This window comes from Akebia trifoliata, chromosome 4 (assembly GCF_017979445.1).
Source record: "Akebia trifoliata isolate Shusen 1 chromosome 4, ASM1797944v1, whole genome shotgun sequence".
Lineage (NCBI taxonomy): Eukaryota > Viridiplantae > Streptophyta > Magnoliopsida > Ranunculales > Lardizabalaceae > Akebia > Akebia trifoliata.
The window spans coordinates 39,799,058-39,819,522 of NC_141378.1; the positions used below are offsets into that span (position 1 = coordinate 39,799,058).

Consider the following 20,465-nt stretch of genomic DNA (forward strand, 5'->3'; position numbering starts at 1 on the left):
TAGTGGGGAATTTTATAGGGAAACGTCCTTATTTTCAAGGACTGAAAATTGTGATTCAGAGAATGAAAAATTAAAGGAAACATGGAGATGTTATCAATGAAAGATGGATTTTTCTTATTTAAATTTAGTAATTCTGAGGACTATAACATGGTGCTGACACTATGTGAAAAAAGCCCATATTTGACAGTCTCGGTCCGTCAAATTTTGAGAAATTTGACAGACCAACCCATCAAATATGGCTGTCAAATATTTTCTTATAGAATTTTTTTTTGACGGCACTTAACTGTCAAATTATTGGAAGATGAGCTACAAAAAAAAAAAAAAAATTATATAATCTACAATCGTCAAATATGAAGGTTTAACAAACAATAAGATGGTCATGGAATTCACCAATCACAACAATTGAAATAGTAATAAAAAATCCAGAAAAAAAATTCATAAAACAAAGATCATTCATGGAAACCAAATCTTGACCACCTTAAAAATTCAATTCACATTAAATCCAATTAGAAATCAAACACAAAACGTATCATTGCAATACCAACTAATTCACAACAATACTTCCATCTAATCCCGATAGCTTTAAGAACTCCCACTAGGGGGGTGCAAGAGCTTGAGGTTCTTGCTGATGCAACTGGCGATCCCGCTCTAGAACGTACACACCTTGAACCAAGTTGGCTACGACGGATCTTCGGTGGTGTGGACTTTTCCTTCAACTGTCACAACATGGTCATCACACCATTTACCAGGAAGAGTGTTCTGATGGCTATTAATGATCACTTGAAGCTGGATTGGAAGATGTGATGTTTCCATTATTATCTTGAGGTGGGTCACCCCACTTCGGTTTTGCATCTAACGGTTCGCATAGAATTCCCATCTTTCTCGTAATTGGGGTTCAGTTTGGAGTCCTCCCTAAAGCGACCACTATCTTCCAATAAAGTATTTCTCGTAAAGTGCTTCTCAAATTGAGATGATCCTCATCACCATTTAGCCCAGATTCATTTGTAACAATTTTGCTAGATTCATTGGTTATATTGACATCAGTTACGAGAGAAATAGCCACATCAGAGGTTGAAGATTGTAGTTCCACTTCATCACTAACTCCACCTGATTATAGACACTCTAAAACACACCGAAAGCTGAATGCATGATTGGCAAATTCCTGCAGTTCTCCTCGAATTTTGTTCCCTCTAATGTAGTAAGATCCTTGCAAAGTTCTGCAATGCTAGCATCACCTAGTTTACCTGCTTCGTATAGTGTCACAGCATGAGATTTCAAACCTGAAAAGGGCAATAAATGAGCCAAGTTAGCATCATTATGATGATTTACTTAAATCCAATAGCAGAAAAAATAATTGGGGCAAGGAAATAATGATAATGTTATCATAACCATGAGAAACCTCTATCAATTACAAATATATTTGCCGGGTCTTCCCACCCGATCAAAGTGATGAGAAAATAATGTGGAACTCAACAAATTAATTTTCTAGAGAGTTATACTAGTGAACCACCTTTTTGAGTTCATTCATGATTGAAAAATGTAGATCACTGAACTAAAAATGTATTCAAACCGAACATCTAAACCGAAAAATGTATTGAAAACCTCTCCTCCAAACAATTGTATAAATCAATAAGCTAAAAGCATTCAAACCGAACATCTATCTTTCCTAGGCATGGAAATCAAATGCTTCCTTGGACTATTAGCATTCTCTGATTCTGCAATTGAATATGCGATGCCTATTTCCCATAATTTTCTTTATGAAAATATCCAACACCCAAGACCCATCACTAAATACCATAGAAGATTTCCCCTATTTTGGGTAAGTAGCGAGAGTGCTATAATATAATGATCGATAAGGCAATCGGAGAAGAAAGTTCCACATACATGAACCTCTATTCACGCCGTTCTTAGCAAGGGAATGATCTAAGCCATTGCATCTTTAGCATTTGAGATAATACAATGGTTCAACATCTAGCAGATTAATTATAACAATCTCTAGCACAATTTCCAACCTCCTCTTGTTCAACAAATAGCATTCAGTGAGTCACCTTCAACCTCTAAAAGGTTAAAAAATTGTCCTTGAACCCTCATGGTTTTGATCTCGAATCACTTGAGTCCACCTCTGAACATGAACAGAGAAAATCTTAAGCAGCACATCTATGTTGCATTTTTCCAAACATTGTTACACTCGTTATGATGGACAATGAATCTCCATTACAAATGCAAGTCAGAATTCATCTTATATTTCACTTCCGAATTTAGCTCAATCTTCCTCAATGAAGCACTTCACAACAAATAGTATTCTTGGGTCATTCATTGAACCCCATAATGAAGGCCATACACCAGCATGAGACTAATATGCAAGCTGAAGTTAATAGCAATAAGGTTCCTCTATCTTGCCATCTCATAGGAAAGCAGCAATTTCTGACTTTATGATCACAAAATAAAACTGAGAACCCATTGTCAGGCAACATTATTTTGTAATGGAAGTTTAGGATTTATTGAATATAGAAAATGAATAGAAGTGAGTGTTAGTTTCCATTTTAAGGAGTTCATTTTTTAAGTGGAAGAATAGATAAAAGGAAGATGGGAACAGTACTCTCTGAAATAGTTGTACATTTTTGTTTTTATTTCATGTCCACTTGTTCTTGGGAATAATTTTTCATCTTTGTATATCTCCAACACTCTAAAGATATCATAATTTATCAAGGAAAAAAATGGATTAGATAAAGAAAGCTGCGAAAAATATTCTTCGGACTGATTTAAAAAAGATAATCAGGAAAGAGAGAACAAATAAATTTGAATGGGCTTTTGTGGATTTTTTATCTACTCAAAATATTCATATGCCACTCTCAACTTATTTGAGGCCATATATTTTGATACATACATACATACATACATACATACATATATATATATATATATATATATATATATATGGGGACGGTTCGAGGGACGTGTTGAAAACAGAATACAAAACCGATGCTTCTCATTCGTTGGATTTGGGGGAACGGACAGTTAAGAACACGTCCCTTGTCAATTTCAATCTAATGAGAAAGAATTTATTTATTTGTATAAAACTCCCTCATTTTTGTTTTTTTTTTAACTAAATCCAAATCCAACGAAATAACTCTCTGTTTCCCTCTCACTCAACTGATAACCCCTTCGTCTCCTTTGAACCCAATCGACTGAAAACCCTTTTCTTTCCTCTCTCGACTGAAATCACAAGGAATTGAATATCACTCTCTATCTCTCAATGCGACTCAAATCTAGACAAGAGATCATAAAAAAAATACTAGCCTTTTTACAAGTACCCTAATCTGCTTTTTAGTTCAGTGTCTCATACCACACAATGCCAGAGGGGAGATCCTTTCCTAAAGAAAAGTGAAGAATGAAGAAAAAAAAAAACAGATTAAAATATGAAGTAAATACTAAAATATGAAGTGTGGGGAATTCTAAAAAATGGTAGAAAACCTCAAGCATGAGTTACATCTTATCCTGCATCGTTGAATCGTGGCAATGTTTCTCCTTTGATTTCCTGTTTATTGATGATTCTGTTTTCAAATTCTAATGTCCCAAGCATAATAAACCTGTCAAAAAGAATTTAAGATGGGTATTTGATATCTAGTTAGAGCTTCTAAGAAGTGGAAGAGAGGACCGATGAGTACAAATGTATATAATTTCTACATGAATATAGATGAACTTAATTATATCTTCTCTTTGGAATCTTTTTAGCCAAACCAAAAATACTTAAACCCAAGTTGGGTTGTTGTTGTTAGTTCCTACCAGCTGCAATTTGGATGATTTTATCATATTGTTGTTGGCAGATCGGAAAGTGAATTTAATTGCATTAGTATTGAGAGACATAATTATTGAAGGGGGATCAAAGAAAAAGGTAGTAAGCAGTCTTTCAATTTCAAGTATCTTCTCTCAATTCACATGACCATCCCTTTTACCTTTCCTGTCTATTTGATCTGGAAAGAGACACTATGTTCTCATTTCTGTAAGGAGAGGAGATGATGGGTCATGGCAGCTCAACATGGCCCTACCCACACCTTCATAGCTAGTTGTTCTTGCTTCTTTTTTTTCCCCTTGCATAGAGAGAGAGATCGAGGTCGATCGAGAGAGAGAAAGATTCCCTGTGGTTTCAGTCAGGAGAGAAAAGAGAAGGGTTTTCAATCGATCGGGTTCAAAGGAGATGAAGGGGTTATTTCGTTGGATTTGGATTTAGTTAAAGAAAAAACAAAAATGAAGGAGTTTTATACAAATAAATAAACTCTTTCTCATTAAATTGGAATTGACAAGGGCCGCATTCTCAGATGTCCGTTCCCCTAAATCCAACGAATGAGAAGCATCAGTTTTGTAGTCGGTTTTCAACACGTCCCTCGAACCGTCCCCTATCTATATATATATATATATATATATATATATATATACCAAAAGTCATTCCCATACTGCAATGATCAAGGTTACCAAGCCAGGTGAGTCATTTAGTTCAGATTGTGTCAAGTTACGAAACATATAACTTTGATGATCACAAAATCCTTCAGAAGAGAAGCAAACCTGGTGAAACAGAACCCATCATGAGATAGAATGTTATGTTAGCATCAACGACAAAAGCAACGTGAGTAAGGCCTTGGGCTGCCTTGCAGTTTTCCACCCGTGAACCATCTTGTGGAACAACATTGTCATCCATGAGCATGTTTGCTGAGTTTGTACTATCATGAGAACCATCTTCATCATTACTAAAAACTATATTAGGAGGATCAAGAATGCTCAAATCTTGAAGAACCGAAGCTGGATCAATTAGTTTTATAGCCCAACCCAAGCGACAAGCAAAAGATGCAATGGCCTGTAGTTGAGAAAGGTCAGCATGTAATGTTGCAGCCAGTTCAGCAACAGTTGCATTCTCATTTGAAACAACAAAAGCAGCATATAGTAACCTGGAGAAAGGACTTCAAAATATTAGGATTTCTCTGCAAGCATGACATAATCTGTCACAAGGAAAATAGAGGAAAGTTTAGTTAATTTTATCAGCAACTCTGACATTGATGTTAAGGAACTAATTCTTCAATAAAAGAATAAAAATAAAAAAGCTGAAAAATGAAACTTACTCTTCAATAGGATAACAAAAAATCTAAGGTCAAGTAAGGAGTTGCTTCAATTCCAGAACCATTTTTAGGAGGTAGTTGAGTTTAGCTTAAAGAAATGGAATTATGATTATCATTTATCAATCAATTAACTAAAATTTTCCATTTTTTCGCCATTCGCTTATTAGAGGCCATATTCATATGCATTATGCCACCCTCAACTCATAGCATTCGAAAAATGATGACGGTAAAATTGGGAAGGACAAAAAAATGGAAATTTTTTACAATCCTTTTTTTGTGTAGATACTGCCATACTTCAATGTAACATCCCACACATCAACAAATACAGAGCTTCGTTAAGTTGGTGATCTTGGCGAAGGGCTGAAAGACAAAGATATACCAAGAATCCCCTTTTTGATTGCACATAACATTTTGAGTTAAGAACCTTACAAGGGGAAACTGCTCAACATAAGATGTGAACGTATATAGATTACCTTTAAATCGATCATCCGGATATAGCAGGACATCAAAGTAGATTAATCCTCAACGGTGAAGGCCCCTTATATTGTCAGGATCAAAAAGAGCAAATGAATTTGCTTCCTCCTTACAAACGTTGTCTATTATTGCCGTTTCTTCTTCAGTGAGTTTCTATAGAAGTAAGAAAAAGTTTCCAAGTCAACCACACAAAGACAGATTTATGAGCACATGGTATCGGTATTTAAATGTGAAATGCCCAGCGAGTATCATGTAAGAATTTTATTCAGGTGTATGCTCTAGATCAAATTCAGATTCAAAAATCTGAAGCATGAACTGATCCTCACCTTAAATTCCTCAAGTGTAAAGTTAACTAGGCAAACTCCCCACCATGGTTCAATTACAAAATCTACAGGTTGTGTAGGTAGTAATTCTTTTGCAATTGACTTGTTCAGCTTCCACATAATTTTATGCACATCTCCAACATTGTACATAGTAGTCAGAATAAGAAAAATACAATCAACCTCAATGTAGTAACTATATGTGACTTGGATGAAATATTCATCACAGTAGACAATTTAGTGCAAACGAAATCCTGTTAAAGTAGAATTAGGCTCATTTGGGACACCATTGCTTTCAACCGAAGTGCTTTTGTAGAATCACTTCTCTTTGAATCATTACTAAGAATTATGAAATTGGACCTTTAGGGACTTTTTATGCCATAGGGAATTTTGTGAAAACAACTTAAAGGGACATTTTGGTAATTATATTCCTATACATGCATATATGTGGGGTTAGTCGGTACCTTAGACTTGCATTTGTTCATAATATCAATAAATTCATTCCTTCATATTCCTGTGAGCCTTTAAGCATCCACTGCACTGAAATTTTCAAAGATTAATATCCCGCCTGGTTCGAAGACCTAACAAAGGATAATCTATGATAGTAAATGCAAAGGAAGCACAAAAAGAAAAGAAAAGCATAATGGATAAATATCTAAAAGACAACATCAATAGTCACACAAGACTATATATTAGGACAAATGATAGGTGAACAAACCCCACAACATAATCACATTGTGTTTTAGTAATGGGAAAGTAAAAAAAAACTAAAAAAAAGGATGGATAGACCCACATGTCAATCCATCATATCTTTGTACTCGGTGGACTAATAGAAAATGATGCTAATTGGTGTAACTACCATTACTAACGTTAGAGAACTCAAATCATATGATCAAGAAAATAACAACTTTGGATTCATATAATGTCAGGTTCATTAAAAGGAACAAATCTCTTACCACTTTTCATAACCTTGAAGATCATGTCACAGTAATATCTGAAAGGCGAGACCCTCATTACTCGACAAACATACTCTGCAAGGTAGTAGGGAAACAACTGCAAAGAAATGCAAAAGATAAACTGCATTCAAATCCAAAAGTAATAAAATGAAGTAAAAAAGAAGATTGGAAAAGTGTCATAAATTTTGGAATATCAATGACCATGTTATCAAAGGTACATTGGTCACTAGGACACACAGGTTGCCAAATCACAAGTTCAATCCCAGTTTAACCACCAAAAAAGTAGAAAAGAATAACGAATTGACAAATGAAACATTAGTTTAAAGTTCTATAGCAATTTAGAATATTTCTTCCCAGGCATTTTGGTTTTGGCAAAATGAAACATTGAATATATCAGATTGTCCTGGAATGTTTCAGTCAAGGTTGTCTTACCTGCTCAAGAGCAAAGATTACATTGATAATCCTTCAAATGTTTTACCTGCTCAAGAACAGAGATTAGCTCCATGGCAGTAGCTTTGAATTGGCAAGACAATGCTACAAGATTTGGGTCTTGCTTTGCTTGGTTCATCTCTAAATAAGATTAAAAAAAGAAGAAAGAAAAAAAAAACTCAACATTTTGACAGCTGGAGAGTTGAAGCTGAGTTCCACCACACAATTGAAACTATTATTATAAATTTGAAGGAGATAATAGACAACATTTGTTGTAGAATCACATATAAATTTCTAACACTAGACTGAGCAAACACCAAACATGATCACAAGTATCTGACTTTTATGTTATGAGGAACAACAACTTCAAGTTGCCACCATTAGCATATGCATATGAGGCACACACCTTTGACACAAAGTGGTAAAATGGAGTACAAGAAGCAAGGTTTAAGAATTCATTTAAGAAATAGTACATAACTAAGGGACCAAAATGACCTGCAATTTCCCTTCGATTTTTTCCTATGAATGCAATGGATTTGTAAAAATTGAAGAAAACCTGTCCCAACCAAGTAAACGGAGCGATCGACAACCTCACCACCTTACTACATCCATAAGAATTCAAAAGAAAAAAATTCAAATCGATGTACTTAGTAACAATTAAACAACATATCCAATGATTCAATTAATGAGATCTGAAGTGAAAATGTGTGTGTGTATGTGAGAGAGAGAGAGAGAGAGATTTATACATCTTGGAAAGCTTGTTGGGGGCTCCACCAGTGATCTTTGCAACACGGAGTAGAGCTTGTGAGGGCTTCAAATCCCTCAACTGGTTCAACAGATCTAGCTTCGACTTAGCTTTGAGATCGAAGAGCTTATGGAATCAGAAACCCTATATCCCATTTTCAACAGTCGGAACAACATTATGGATCCACTAACTTGAGAAATTTGGAGAGTGACTTCGATGCTAGGTTGATGGCTTCTACTTTACTCCATCATCTTCAATGTTGAAAGATCGAGATCACTTCGAAACGAAGAGAGATATCGAGTGATCTGATAGAGAGCGAGAGATGAGATCGAGGGAGATAGAGACAGAGAGATCGAGAGGAAGAGAGACAGAGAGAGATCAATCGAGAGGGATAGCTTCTCACAATTGAAAGAGAGAGAGAGAGAGTGAGTGAGAGAGATGAGAGATGAGAGAAAGAGGGGAAAAAATCACACTTACTATGTCTATGGAAATTAGAAACTCGAAATTTGTGGGCTGATGGCCGTGGAATTTTCGCTTCTAAAATTCATCGGGCCATGCCCAACAAATTTTTTTGCCAATTTTTAAGATTTTCACGTAGTGTGAATTCTGGAGTATGGAGCATTGGAGGTAGGCCTTTAATTCTGCGAAAATGGTTTGTCAATGTTAAACTTACGTGTGATATGCTTTTTTCGATTCTAATCTGGATTCATCTGCCGTAGTTACCAATTCAGTATTGGTATCCGATTTGTTTGGGAATAATAGGAAGCAGAATTGGTATCCCCTTACATTTTGATGAGGTAACAACGAACATGTCTAGGCTTGGTTCTGCTCGTTTATGTGTAGAGATTAATTGTTCCAGTAATTTTTCGGAGATAGTCATACTAGAGAAGGAAAATGGAGAGAAATTTAATCAACGAGTGACTTATGAATGGAAGCCTAAGCCTTGTAAGCTGTGTGGAACATTTGATCATAGCCATGATCAATGCCCGAAAGTTAAGAAAACTAAACCTGCTAGAATTATCTTGGCTTGGGCTGCAAAACCAGTAGATGAGGATGCAAGTAGTCTGGGTGGGAAAAGCGTGGAGGAAGAATTGAAATAGGCTGTGAGTGGGAGTTTGGTTGTTGTAGCAGAAGCAGGCATGGCTGAGAGCAATGGGGAAGATGAAGATGATGTGACAAATAATGATAACGAAAATAGAGGAGAGATAGATTCAAATTCAAAAATTGGTTCGATTGAAGAGGGAGATTTGGAGTTTGTGGTCAAAGATACTTGTTTGGTTCCTGATTTCACTCCAACGAAAGAGGGATGGAATATGGTAGTTAACAAATGTGGGTCGACTTCAAGGAAATCTGGATCGATTTTGGGCAGCCCAATTGGAGTGGATCAGGGAGAGGAGAATCCAAATGTTGATGCTAATCTTGAGGTGGTTTTGAACGTTCAACCAATGAGAATTACTAATGCTTTTCAAGCACTAGGAGATGAAGCTACAATTCATTTTGCTAATCAAGATCAGATGGTTGAAGATAGCAGCAATGGTTTGACAGATTCACATAATGTAGTCCATGAGATTTGCAGCAGAAACAATATGACATCTGCAAAAAAATAGGGGATGAAAAATATAAAGAAGAAGCAGGTGATTGAAGCTATTGATAGATCTAACGATCACGGTCCATCATTATAGATGGAAGCTCGATTAAATTGTTATAATGCCTATTATAATGTGGAATGTTAGAGGGATAAATTTTGCACGAAAAAGAATTGCAATTTCATATTTTATCAGGGATGAGAAGGTTGAGCTAATGGGCTTTTGTGAAACTAAAATTCAGAAGGTAGATGCAACGAAGTTTCAGAAACGGTTGGGGAAATCATGAAAATTCATTGATAATTATGCATCTCATTATTATGGTCGTATTTGGGTGGGATGGAATCCTTTATGCTTCTTTGTTCAAAAACTTTTTGAATCAAATCAAGTCATTCATTGTAGAGTTACTCGGTTGAGGGATGGATTTGTGAGTTACATGTCTTTTGTCTATGCTGGAAACCTTGAGATAAATAGAAGAATGTTGTGGGTAGACCTTAGTTTCCTTAGTACCCAGGAACCATGGATTGTGCTTGGAGATTTCAATACAGTCAGATTTCAAGAGGAGAAGGTTGAAGGAAAACCAGCTTCGTGCTGAGCAATGCGAGAATTTAATGATTTTATTAATTCGATTGGTGTTCAAGACTTGAGGACTAATGATGATTGATACTCATGGACAAATAAATCTGTTGGAGAGAGACGAATTTTATGCAGATTGGATAGGGCATTAATCAATCTGTCATGGTTGGTTAAATTTTCGCAAATGAGATTGAGCTATTTGCCTTGTGGTGTTTCGGATCATGTTCCCTTAAAATTGGTGTTTCCAACAAACTCGATGGGGGGTCCCAAAGTTTTTAAATTGTTTCTTTGTGGATTGGAAAACCAAGGTTTAGGGAGAATATAATTGATTCTTGGAACCATGTAATAAGGGGAACTCCTATGTTTAAACTCACCAGGAAGCTTTGTTTGGTTAAATTTTCAATTAGAGAATGGAATAGAAATTATTTCGATAATGTTCATGATCGGAAGGAAAGAGCTAAGGAGAATCTGTTTCAAGTTCAAAAAATGATCAGAAACAACCAATGGATAGTTTTCTTCAAATCATTTGAGTATTCCTTATATTTCAAGCATTCTAGGAGTGTCCCATTTGATATTTACGGATGATGTTCTAATCTTTGCAAATAATGATGGTTCTTCAGCTTCATCTATTCGAGATGTCTTGAATCAGTTCTACAATGTTTCTTGTTTTCAAGTAAATGAAGTAAAGAGCCAAATCTTTTTCAGTGAATCTTGCCAAAATCAAAATCATATTTTCTCGATTCTTGATTTTTCAAAGGAGAATTTTCCTATTAAATATTTGGGTTTCCCGTTATTCTCTTCTAGATTAACTCATTCACTTTATTAACCTTTGATCGATAAGGTTGCCATTAGGGTGGAGGGGTGGAAATCAAAATTGTTATCTTATGCGGGGAGATTAGAGCTAATTAAATAAGTTCTATCTAGTTTCCAAATATATTGGTCGGCTTCTTTCAATATCCCGGTGAGTGTCTTGAAAAAAATTGAGAAGACCTTTAATAATTTCTTGTGGAGTGGTCCTTCCCTTATTCGTGCTATTCATCCTATTAGTTAGGGAAAAATTTGCAAATCTTTTGAAAAGGGAGGTATTGGCATTCGACGACTTAGGGATATAAATAAAATTGGCAGGGCAAAATTATTTGAAGATTGTTGGAAAATAATTCTCTTTGGGCGGAATGGATGAGAATTAGATATGTGGGGGATGCAGATATTTGGGGATACCAACCTCCAAATAATGCTTCTTGGGCTTGGAGAGGCATCTTGAAAGAAAGAGAATTCGTGAGGAAACATGTTCGATTCTTGATTAGAGATGGTGAAAGCACTAAAATATGGAGAGACCCTTGGCTACAGGAAGGGAGAATTATTTTTAGATTTGGGAATCGAATTATTACTCAATTCGATAGCCACAAGAATGCAATTATTTGAGATTTTATTGTAAAGAATAGATGGATTTTTCCAAGAACTTATAATGATCGTATGGAAGAAATTATTGATATAATTTCTTCCACTCAAATCCCTAAGATGCAGTTAAAGGATAAAGTGGTCTAGAGCTTAATACCAAATGGTCAATTTTCTACAAAATCAGCCTATGAAGTGTCAGATGATGATCAGGAATTAGTGGGGTGGAGGAATATTATTGGAGTAAGAAAGGTATTCCACGGTTTTCCTTTATTGCTTGGTTAGCAATTCAAAGGAAATTATTGACGATGGAAAATCTTAACAAGAAAGGGTTTAAATGGGTTTCTCGATGTGCCTTATGTTGTAATCATCAGGAGACTAACGATTATATTTTCTTTCAATGCCCATATACCCGATGGATATGGACACAATGTCTGTTGAAATTTCGAGTTAAAAGAATTGGTATGGGGAAGATTGAAGAGGAAGTGCAGGTAATTAAGAACGTGCTATTTCAAGACAAACAGATAAATCAAATGTTGTACACAACGTTCTACACAGTGATTTATTTGTGTTGGAAAGAAATGAACAATAGACTATTTTCTGATTTGTCTGTTCAAAAGGAAGTGATCTTTAAATAGGTGGAAGAGGTTGTGAAAAAACGATTTGATGGGCTGATTGTTGAAAACAAAAATACATAGGTAACGTTGCAAATTTTGAAGAACTGGACATGCAAAATCTCGTTGGCGCCAGCTGTGAGTCAACGTCTAAGGTGGGTTCCCCTAGCAAACAATGTATTGAAGATCAACACAGATGGTTTTTTATCATCACAAGAGGCAGGTTTGAGTTTCATTGAGAGAGATAAAGATGGGACAGTCCAATTTGTAGGATATAGTAATAACGAGGAAGAAGACATTATTCAGATTGAAATCCAAGCAATCTTAGAAACAATGCGATTTGCAAGATTGAGATAGTTCAAATGAATCCTGATTTCATTAGATTCGATGTATTCAATCAAATGTATAACGAAAGAAATTACAAATTCTTGGAAGTGTGAAAAGACATTAATGGAGATTGCAGACCAAGCTAGATGTTTTGATGAATGTGAGTTTGAATTTTAGTGGAGAGAAGCAAACATGATAGCGGATTTTTTAGCAAAATTGGGGGCTGTTTCGGATGGTTTTTTATTATTATTTAGGATAGATCCAATTTACCGTCAGATCTTCTAAGAATTGTTGAAAAAGATTTATCTTGTATTTACACTCTTTAGTAGTGTTTAGTTTTTAGGGAGGGGTCCCTTAGCCCCTGCTTATCAATAAAAAAAAAAGAATTGTGATACAGTTCCCTAAGTTCATCTCCACCATTATATAAACCCCCAATTCCATTGATTTTGGTATTTCACTCATTTCTCGCATCTCTCAATTTTCACTCTATTCTTTGTGAGAATTTTTCTTTCTTCTCCATCTTTCATTTAGACATTTTAAAGAGATAAAGTAAAAGTTCCTATAGAGTAGTGCAAACATGTAGAGGAATAAGATTGAGTCCAAGCTATATTGAATCCTAGAGATAGTGTTGTCGTGTACCCTTGCTCAAACATGAGGCTTTGACTATCTTCAGGAAACGTTTACGTGCCTCTTATCCAAGTTGATTTGATCAAGGATTGTCGAGTCCTGGTACGGCTGCAAGAACTCAATTATTCTTTTTTTGTTTGAAGAATTAAAAAGATTTTGATTTTTGACAATTTTGGAACCAAGATTAACTAAGCTTCTCTCCTTGATATTCAATTGAACATTTTTTCGTGATGCTTTATGAGATTGAAGCAAAATCATACACATGCTGCTCAAGTTTTGCTCATTTTAGTTCAAAGATCTTTGCAAACTTTTGACTTTATAATTTTTTTGGATTTTTGGATTTTTGTTAATAAAAGTGGACCTTCTAAATTAAGCCCTCTCGAGGAAGAAAGTCTATTAGAATTCTTGGGAGGAAAGCGAATACTTAAAGAATTTTTTTTTTAAAAATGTATATATATATATATATATATATATATATATATATATTATTTATTATGAAGGCCTGAATGGCCTAAAAAGGTGATGAAAGGATTTTGCATAAATCCTCGATACCTTGAAAATAAGAATGATCATATTAGCATTAGTAACATCATATAAGAGATAATAATTCCTTTTACCATGGTAAAATTGTAGTTAAGCTTGTGTAATAGCCTCCTCTCGTGGCAGAATCAGAGATGCCCCTAGAATGTTAGGTGGAAAAAATGAGGACCTTAATTGTGACTTTTTTTTTTTTTGGTATTTAAAGGAATGCAGAAAAAACTAACCTAGAGGAATCTAAGAAGTTCCACAATAGACCCTTAAGTGATTTGGATGGAAGGAATGAGGGGAAAGAAATGGATTCTAAGACTGACCTTTAAGAGATCCGATCTACAAAACGAAAGTATACTAAGTTGACCTTTAAGTGGTTCAAAGGTCTTTGAGAGACTTGATTTACGTAATAAAAACACATTAAGTTGACCTTTAAGAGGTCCAAAGGTTTTTAGCGACCCAATCTACGAAGTAAAATGCGAGGTTGTAAATTTGAGGAAGTTTGAGTATAGAAATGAAGATAGGTCCCTACCCAGACTTTCTAAAATTAAAGAGGTCCAAAGATATGATCTACGATCTAAGGTAACCTTTAAGAGGTTGAGAATCCTTAAGAAATCTGGATGTACCAGAGGTGGAGAAAGGTCGTTGCCTGAACCATTTAGAATTGAATACTCGATCTAAAACGATCTCTAAGGTTGATAATTTGAGAGAATTCTAGAGCTTTTTGAAATGAAGACAGGTCCCTGTCTAGACTTTCTAATATTAAAGTTCAACCTAAGGTGAGCTTTAAGAGGTTGATAATCTTTTAGAGATCTTGATCTATAAGAAGTTGAGGAAGGTCCCTGTCTGAACCTTCTAGAATTGAACACTCAATCTAAAACGATCTTTAAAATTGAGAGTTTGAGAGAATTTTAGAGATTTAGAATGAAAATAGGTCTCTACTTAAAACTTTTAACATTAAAACGCTCGACCTAATGTGATTGTTAAGAGGTCGAAGATCTTTAAGAGACCCAAATCTATGAGATGAAAAGAAGAGATTTCTCAAATGTATAAGACATAAAATAAACTAAGTGTCTTGGATGTAAGAGATACTAAATAAGATCTCTTCTATTGATGTTATGCCTAGATCTTTGGATTGGGTGTCTCGGGTGTATGAGACAAAGTTTTGAAGATCCTAAATGAGGTTTGTTGTATAGGGCCGCCTTGCCCTTGAACCTAGGAAGTAGGTATCTCAAGTGTATCATATTTAAACTCCAAAGGTCTTAAAAGAGGTTTATCGTATAGGGTCACCTTGCCTTTGCCATTGAACCTTGGAAGGGGGTATCTCTAGTGTATGAGATTTGAACCCATGAAATTTTGAATAAGGTTCACATGGTATTCGTTGATGCGGAATGACCGACCCAAGAGCGAGATTGAGCTCTGAGGTTCTAACAAACCTACAATAGATATAGATTTGTTGTTTGCACGATCTTTGTCGACGAGGATGATTGAGGTGACCCACAAGTGGGATCAAGCTTGAATCTTTAACAAATCTAAAATGGATAAGGAATTGATCACAATACACAACCTTTGTTGACGAAGAATAAACGCGACCCATGAGTGGTGTTGATATGAAGAAGTTCTAATAAACCTAAAATTCATGAAGATCAATTGCATACATGGCTTTTGCCGGCGAGGAATGTTGAAGTGACCTACAAGTGAGGTTGATCTTAGAAGGTTCTAATAAACCTAAAATTTATGAGAATTTATCACATGCACGACTTTTGTCGGCTAGGAATGTTGAAGTAGCCCACGAGTGGGGTCTAACTTAAAAGGTTCTAACAAACATAAAATTGATGAGAATTGATTGCATGCACTACCCTTGCTGACAAAGAAAGTTGAAGTGACCCACGAGTAAGGTCGATCTTAACTGTTCTAACAAACCTAAAATAAGTATGAATAGATCACATGTTTAGCCCTTGTCGGCAAAGAATATTGAAATAATCCACGGGTGGTGTCGAGCTTGACAGTTCTAACAAACCTAAAATAGGTATGGATTGATTGCATATCCGACCCTTGCCGGAGAAGAATGTTGAAGTGACCCAGAGGTGAGGTCAAGCTTTAGAGGTTCTAACAAACCTAAAATAGATGTATATTGATCCTGCTAAGCTTCATAAGAATTCCAAGAATTCTAAGGAAAAGAATTAAGTGTGCACCCAAATAATTTGGGTGTAAGACTTTTCAAGCCCTTTGGATTAATATGCATTCTAAGGTAACTTATAATGAAAGACTCCTTAGGAAACAAGAATCCACATTAACTTGAAGGCATAGGTAAATACTTCTAGACCTATGAATAGACCTAAGTCTAAGGAACAAGTAATCTTAGGTCTAGAACGAGAAAACACCACACATTAAAGAGTTGAATCAAATAAAGATTTTAGAGTGGATTCCTAGGTCCTTTAGGATTATCCTATAGATTAGGTTAACACAAGTAAAGGTTGATCATTGTCATTTAGGTGATGATGTTGAGCACTAACTCTATATTTGGAACGATTGGGATGACCTTGAGGGTACATAAACTTGAACCTAAGATCAAGATGATCCCTAAACCTAAAGAACCTTATGACTTGACATTAAATGAGAGTAATGGTCGAAAAAAAAACTCACTTGATTTGAATCTAGGCTCACCACAAGAAGTTAAGAGGGAGGATAGTCAAAAGGGTTCTTATTTTAGTCTAAAAGTCAATGGGAAAGGCCTTCAAGGGCTCTCTATTCATAAATTACTATCCTAATCAAATTTGAGTGCAGATAACACCGAAAAGAGCCTTTGGCAGAAATAGGGCATTCATGGATTAAATAAGCTGGCCGAGCTAAGGGTTGACCAAGCTAAAATTTTGCCCAGGTTGAACTTAAGGTTGGCTAGTCTGACTAAACTTAAAGTTCGGTCATAACAAAAATTTTCCCATGTTGGATTTTCCCTATAAAGAAAATTTCCCAACATCTGTTTTCAACTTTCATCGATGGATTTCGAACCTTTTGAGATGGAAACCAACTTTGAGTGGTTTTGACCTTGAGGCATGAATTGAAAGAGTCAAATTAGCAACAAAGTAAATTCCCTTTGTTACCAAAAGAGGGAAATCCCACTCTATTACATGGATACTTGGAACGACCTTATAATTTTGACCTTCGAGGGTCTACTCGGACTTACAAGACATTTGAAGAGTTGGCACACAATCTGTTGGGATTCATTTTCAAAGAATGTATCCTAAACCTCTAACTGTAGGCTATACATGATTGGTGATAGGTAGGTTGAAGGTTCTCAAATCTTCAGACCTCCACACAAGCCGAAGCAAGTATGTTATTGGCTGGTGATTGAGTTGGATGTTTTCGTTTCCATTTCTCAAGGTGAACAACCTATGAGGCGTAAGGTTACTTGCCTCTAGGGCTTAATAATTTTTATAGAATAGGTGGTTTGTGCATTGGCTATGATCGAGAGTATACAAGTGCAATTTTAAAAATCAATGTGTGCCAACCTTGAAAAGAAAAATCAATAAAAAAAACAAAAAGAAAACAATTCTACATTATTATAACATTTACTACACATAAGAAAATAAAATAAAAGAAGCAAAACCAAGTTAGCCACAAAACCAGCAAATTAATGTCTCAAAATTGTCACCAATGATCAATAGAATCTGGTTTGAACCCTTGGTTTTCCCTAGTAGAGTCACCAAGTTATAGATATGTGAGCTTCGAAACGTCAGGGGTTTGAACTCATCTATACGAGTTTAGAAGTCACTATTATTCAATTAAGGTGTGAATGGGCACCATAAAAAATATTTAAAAATCTTGTTTTTAGTGACTCACACATCTAAAAATAAAAGGGAAAAAGTTTACCTAGAAAATCTAAGGTAAGGAGGCTCGGATGAGAGGCAAGGAAGGTGTTATGCACATTGTTCCTCTCATCCTAAGATGGTTATCATTGATTAATCAAAAGTGAATTAAGAAACTCATTTTTGAATTTTAAAATAGAGAAAATTATAAAAAAAGCCACTATTAGAAGTAGGTTTTTGCTAGATTTTTTTTTGTGAACTTGGAACTTTGATGGAAATATACCTGGATTTTATCATTTGGGGTCTCAAAGCTTCAAAACTAGCTTATGTGCCCTTGGGAGACTTTGTTTATTTGTTTGATCCTTTGATAAGATTCATTATTTGAACCATATCATATAGGAATCAAGACTACATGCATGAGATTGTGTCCATTTTTGGATTGTTTTTGTTGATTCTAAAGATTGGATATAATCCTAGGAAGACTTACATCTTAACTTGTAATCATTTTAAGTGGTTGTGTGCAAAGTGTATGAATGTGATGGGCTTATCAAGAGAAAATTATTTTCGAAGAGGGTTTACTCTCTAGTTCTATTGCCATCAAAAGAAATAAGATAAAAAACAATTATTCTATAATTGAAATTGTAAGGAATTGAAAGCATCTATGATATAGAAATTGAATTGCATAAACGTAAACAAAAGTAAAATAACCTAATCTAATGCTCTCAGTGAGCTTATTGAGGACTTATTAGGGGGAATAACCTCAAAAAGGGAAATTAAAGAAAGCTACATTACAAAACTAGAAAGCTTGTAAATAAATAAATAAAATGCTTGAAAATAAAAAAGAGGTAGTAAAAATAGGGAGATTAGATGGGAAAAAATGGAGGGTTTAACTCCACCTTGGTTTTTTTTTTCTTAGGTTTTTATTCTATGGATTTTGAGAGAGAATTGAGAAAATAGGAAAACTTAAAGAGGTTTGAGAGAGATTTGGGTAGAATTTTGAATCATCAAATGATCTCCTTTTATTTTCTTTGGAAGGGTCTCTTATTTATAGGATTTTAGGAAACTTTTGGGGATAAATTGGTCCAAATCTTCAAGTTCTCAATAATTTCACAAAAATTTTTATGGAAAAATCACAATTATCCATTTTTTCCTCAACCTTGATGGTCTTTCACTCACCTATTGGTCTTATTAATCATGATGATCAAGGGATTACTTACCACTAATAATCATACGCTTCACTAGCTAACTTTCCTCTGTCCGCTTTATGTATAAGTTAGTAAAAACTAATAATTTCTAGAAAATTCTTTGGGAGGGGTAGAGTGGTCTTAAGACTTTGGTGTTGAGTCAATTGTGAAGAAACCAAGCCAAATGGTATGCAATTAGATGATAAGTGTTTGGCATCTTTAGTTACTTACCATGAGAGAATCTCCAGCAAAGTAGGGATCAATTGTCACAAATTCTAGAAAATTCTCTAAGAAGGACAAAGTAGTCATGGACTTTGGAAGATAGTCAATTTAAATTGGATGTTATGAAAGTTCTTTGAATTTTGAAGAATATTAGATGGGTAAAGGTAGGAATTAGTCCTAACAAACTTGGGTTAGGGAGGTAATTATCCTTGAGTAGGGAACTAACAAGACAAAGTCTTTGTTAAGAGATTTGGGAAATTACGGGAAGATCAAAGTGATGGAATTTATTGGAGTGTTGAAGAGGGGTAAATGAGTAAAAATAGAGATTTCTTGAGGGAAAAGCTATTAAGAAGAGGGGTTAGTGGGTCACTCTCCCTAATAAAATTCAAGTACACATGGGTAATTCAGTAAAAAACAAGTCTGGTCGAACTTTAGGTTCAACCAAACAAAAATTAAACATGGCCAAACCTAAGGTTCGGGCATACCAAAAATTACCTTTGGCATGGGGGAGGGCATGCCAAGATTAAATATGGCCTAACCGAAGGCAAGGTTCGACCAAGCTTAAAAGTTTTTCAAAATGGTCTTTGGACCATCTGACTTCTCGGCCTAGGAAAAATTGGGGTGTCTACACACCCTTGTCTTTTTTAGTAAAAGACAAAATGAGGAGTAGTAATATTGGAATAAAAAGTATTGAACAATGCTAACATCCCCATGAAATATTGGACGTTCGCATTCCCCTATATATATCATTAAATTGCGGTCCAACATTAATTAAAAATAGAGAGTTTGGAATGAGACATTTATTTGAATCTTAAACTTTTAAAATGAAAAAGGAAAATAATTTCTTGTCTATTTGATTTAGTTACTATTATACAAGAAATAGTAAATGAATCAAAAATCTGAAAATTAGCAAAACATCAATTTAGTTCCATTTGAGGCAATGAAAAAAGTCATTGAAAAGATAAAAGAAGTACATCAATATCATGAAAGAAATTTATAGTATTTATAAGAGATGTGATAGCCAAATGAAATCTGTATTATATTCAGTTGGTTACATCCTTAATCCAATCGTATACTTTCAATCTGTCAATCAAGATGCAATGGATTCGACACATATAATTGGATTTTTTTTTACATTTTAGAAAAAATAGTCCCTGATTAGACAGAACACAATGCAATATTGACACAGTTCGATCGTAATAAGAATTATGAAGGGATCTTTGGAAGAGATATAGTCCAAAGACATAGAACAATGAAAATTCCAAGTAAAAAATTTAATATTTAGATTTAGACTTTAGTTATTTGACTTATTTAATTATTTTTATCTTATCACTATTATTATAATTAAATATAAATACTTAAATGTAATCTTTTGATGTATATTGTATACAATAGCTGATTGGTGGTCAACATATGGAGTTGATTCTATTACGAAGGATCTATGTTTGAAGCGGTTGACCATACGAATTTTTGGCCTAACATGTTCTACATCGAGTTGCGAGCGCAATTGGAACACATTTGATATTGTAAACAATAAGAACTAAGTAAAACACTTAATATTTTAT

At 34.8% G+C, this 20,465-nt stretch overlaps 1 protein-coding gene across 18 annotated transcripts; it reads right to left on the bottom strand.

Moving 5' to 3' along the window:
* Window positions 1-442: 442 nt before the first annotated feature.
* LOC147404946 (uncharacterized) lies at window positions 443-9,320 on the bottom strand. 18 transcript variants are annotated; one of them, XR_015178000.1, is made up of 11 exons: window positions 8,037-9,320; window positions 7,786-7,892; window positions 7,340-7,431; window positions 6,862-6,958; window positions 6,370-6,445; window positions 5,912-6,042; window positions 5,585-5,738; window positions 4,944-4,994; window positions 4,564-4,852; window positions 3,491-3,590; window positions 443-1,280 (listed from the first exon to the last, which is right to left on the bottom strand). XR_015178000.1 is itself a non-coding variant. In XM_086441075.1 (11 exons), the coding sequence occupies exons 8-11, from the start codon at window positions 5,615-5,617 to the stop codon at window positions 1,123-1,125; spliced, it is 531 nt and encodes a 176-aa protein (XP_086297201.1). In that variant the 5' UTR covers window positions 5,618-5,738; window positions 5,912-6,042; window positions 6,370-6,445; window positions 6,862-6,958; window positions 7,340-7,431; window positions 7,786-7,892; window positions 8,037-8,340; window positions 8,513-9,317; the 3' UTR covers window positions 447-1,122. The 18 variants fall into 18 exon arrangements, 16 of the variants coding, with proteins under 16 accessions (XP_086297201.1, XP_086297200.1, XP_086297198.1 ...); XM_086441075.1 differs by lacking the exon at window positions 3,491-3,590 and having other exon boundaries at window positions 447-1,280; window positions 8,037-8,340; window positions 8,513-9,317; XR_015178001.1 differs by lacking the exon at window positions 443-1,280 and adding an exon at window positions 2,947-3,374.
* Between the last annotated feature and the right edge of the window lie 11,145 nt (window positions 9,321-20,465).

Excerpts from the sequence above, each read along its gene's own strand:
- LOC147404946 (XM_086441077.1), bottom strand. The coding sequence starts at position 5,617 with ATGTCCTGCTATATCCGGATGATCGATTTAAAG. Across the intron at positions 4,995-5,584 it reads TCCGGATGATCGATTTAAAG|ATTATGTCATGCTTGCAGAG; the intron begins GTAATCTATATA and ends TCCTTGTGACAG. Across the intron at positions 4,853-4,943 it reads TTTTGAAGTCCTTTCTCCAG|GCCATTGCATCTTTTGCTTG; the intron begins GTTACTATATGC and ends TCTCAACTACAG.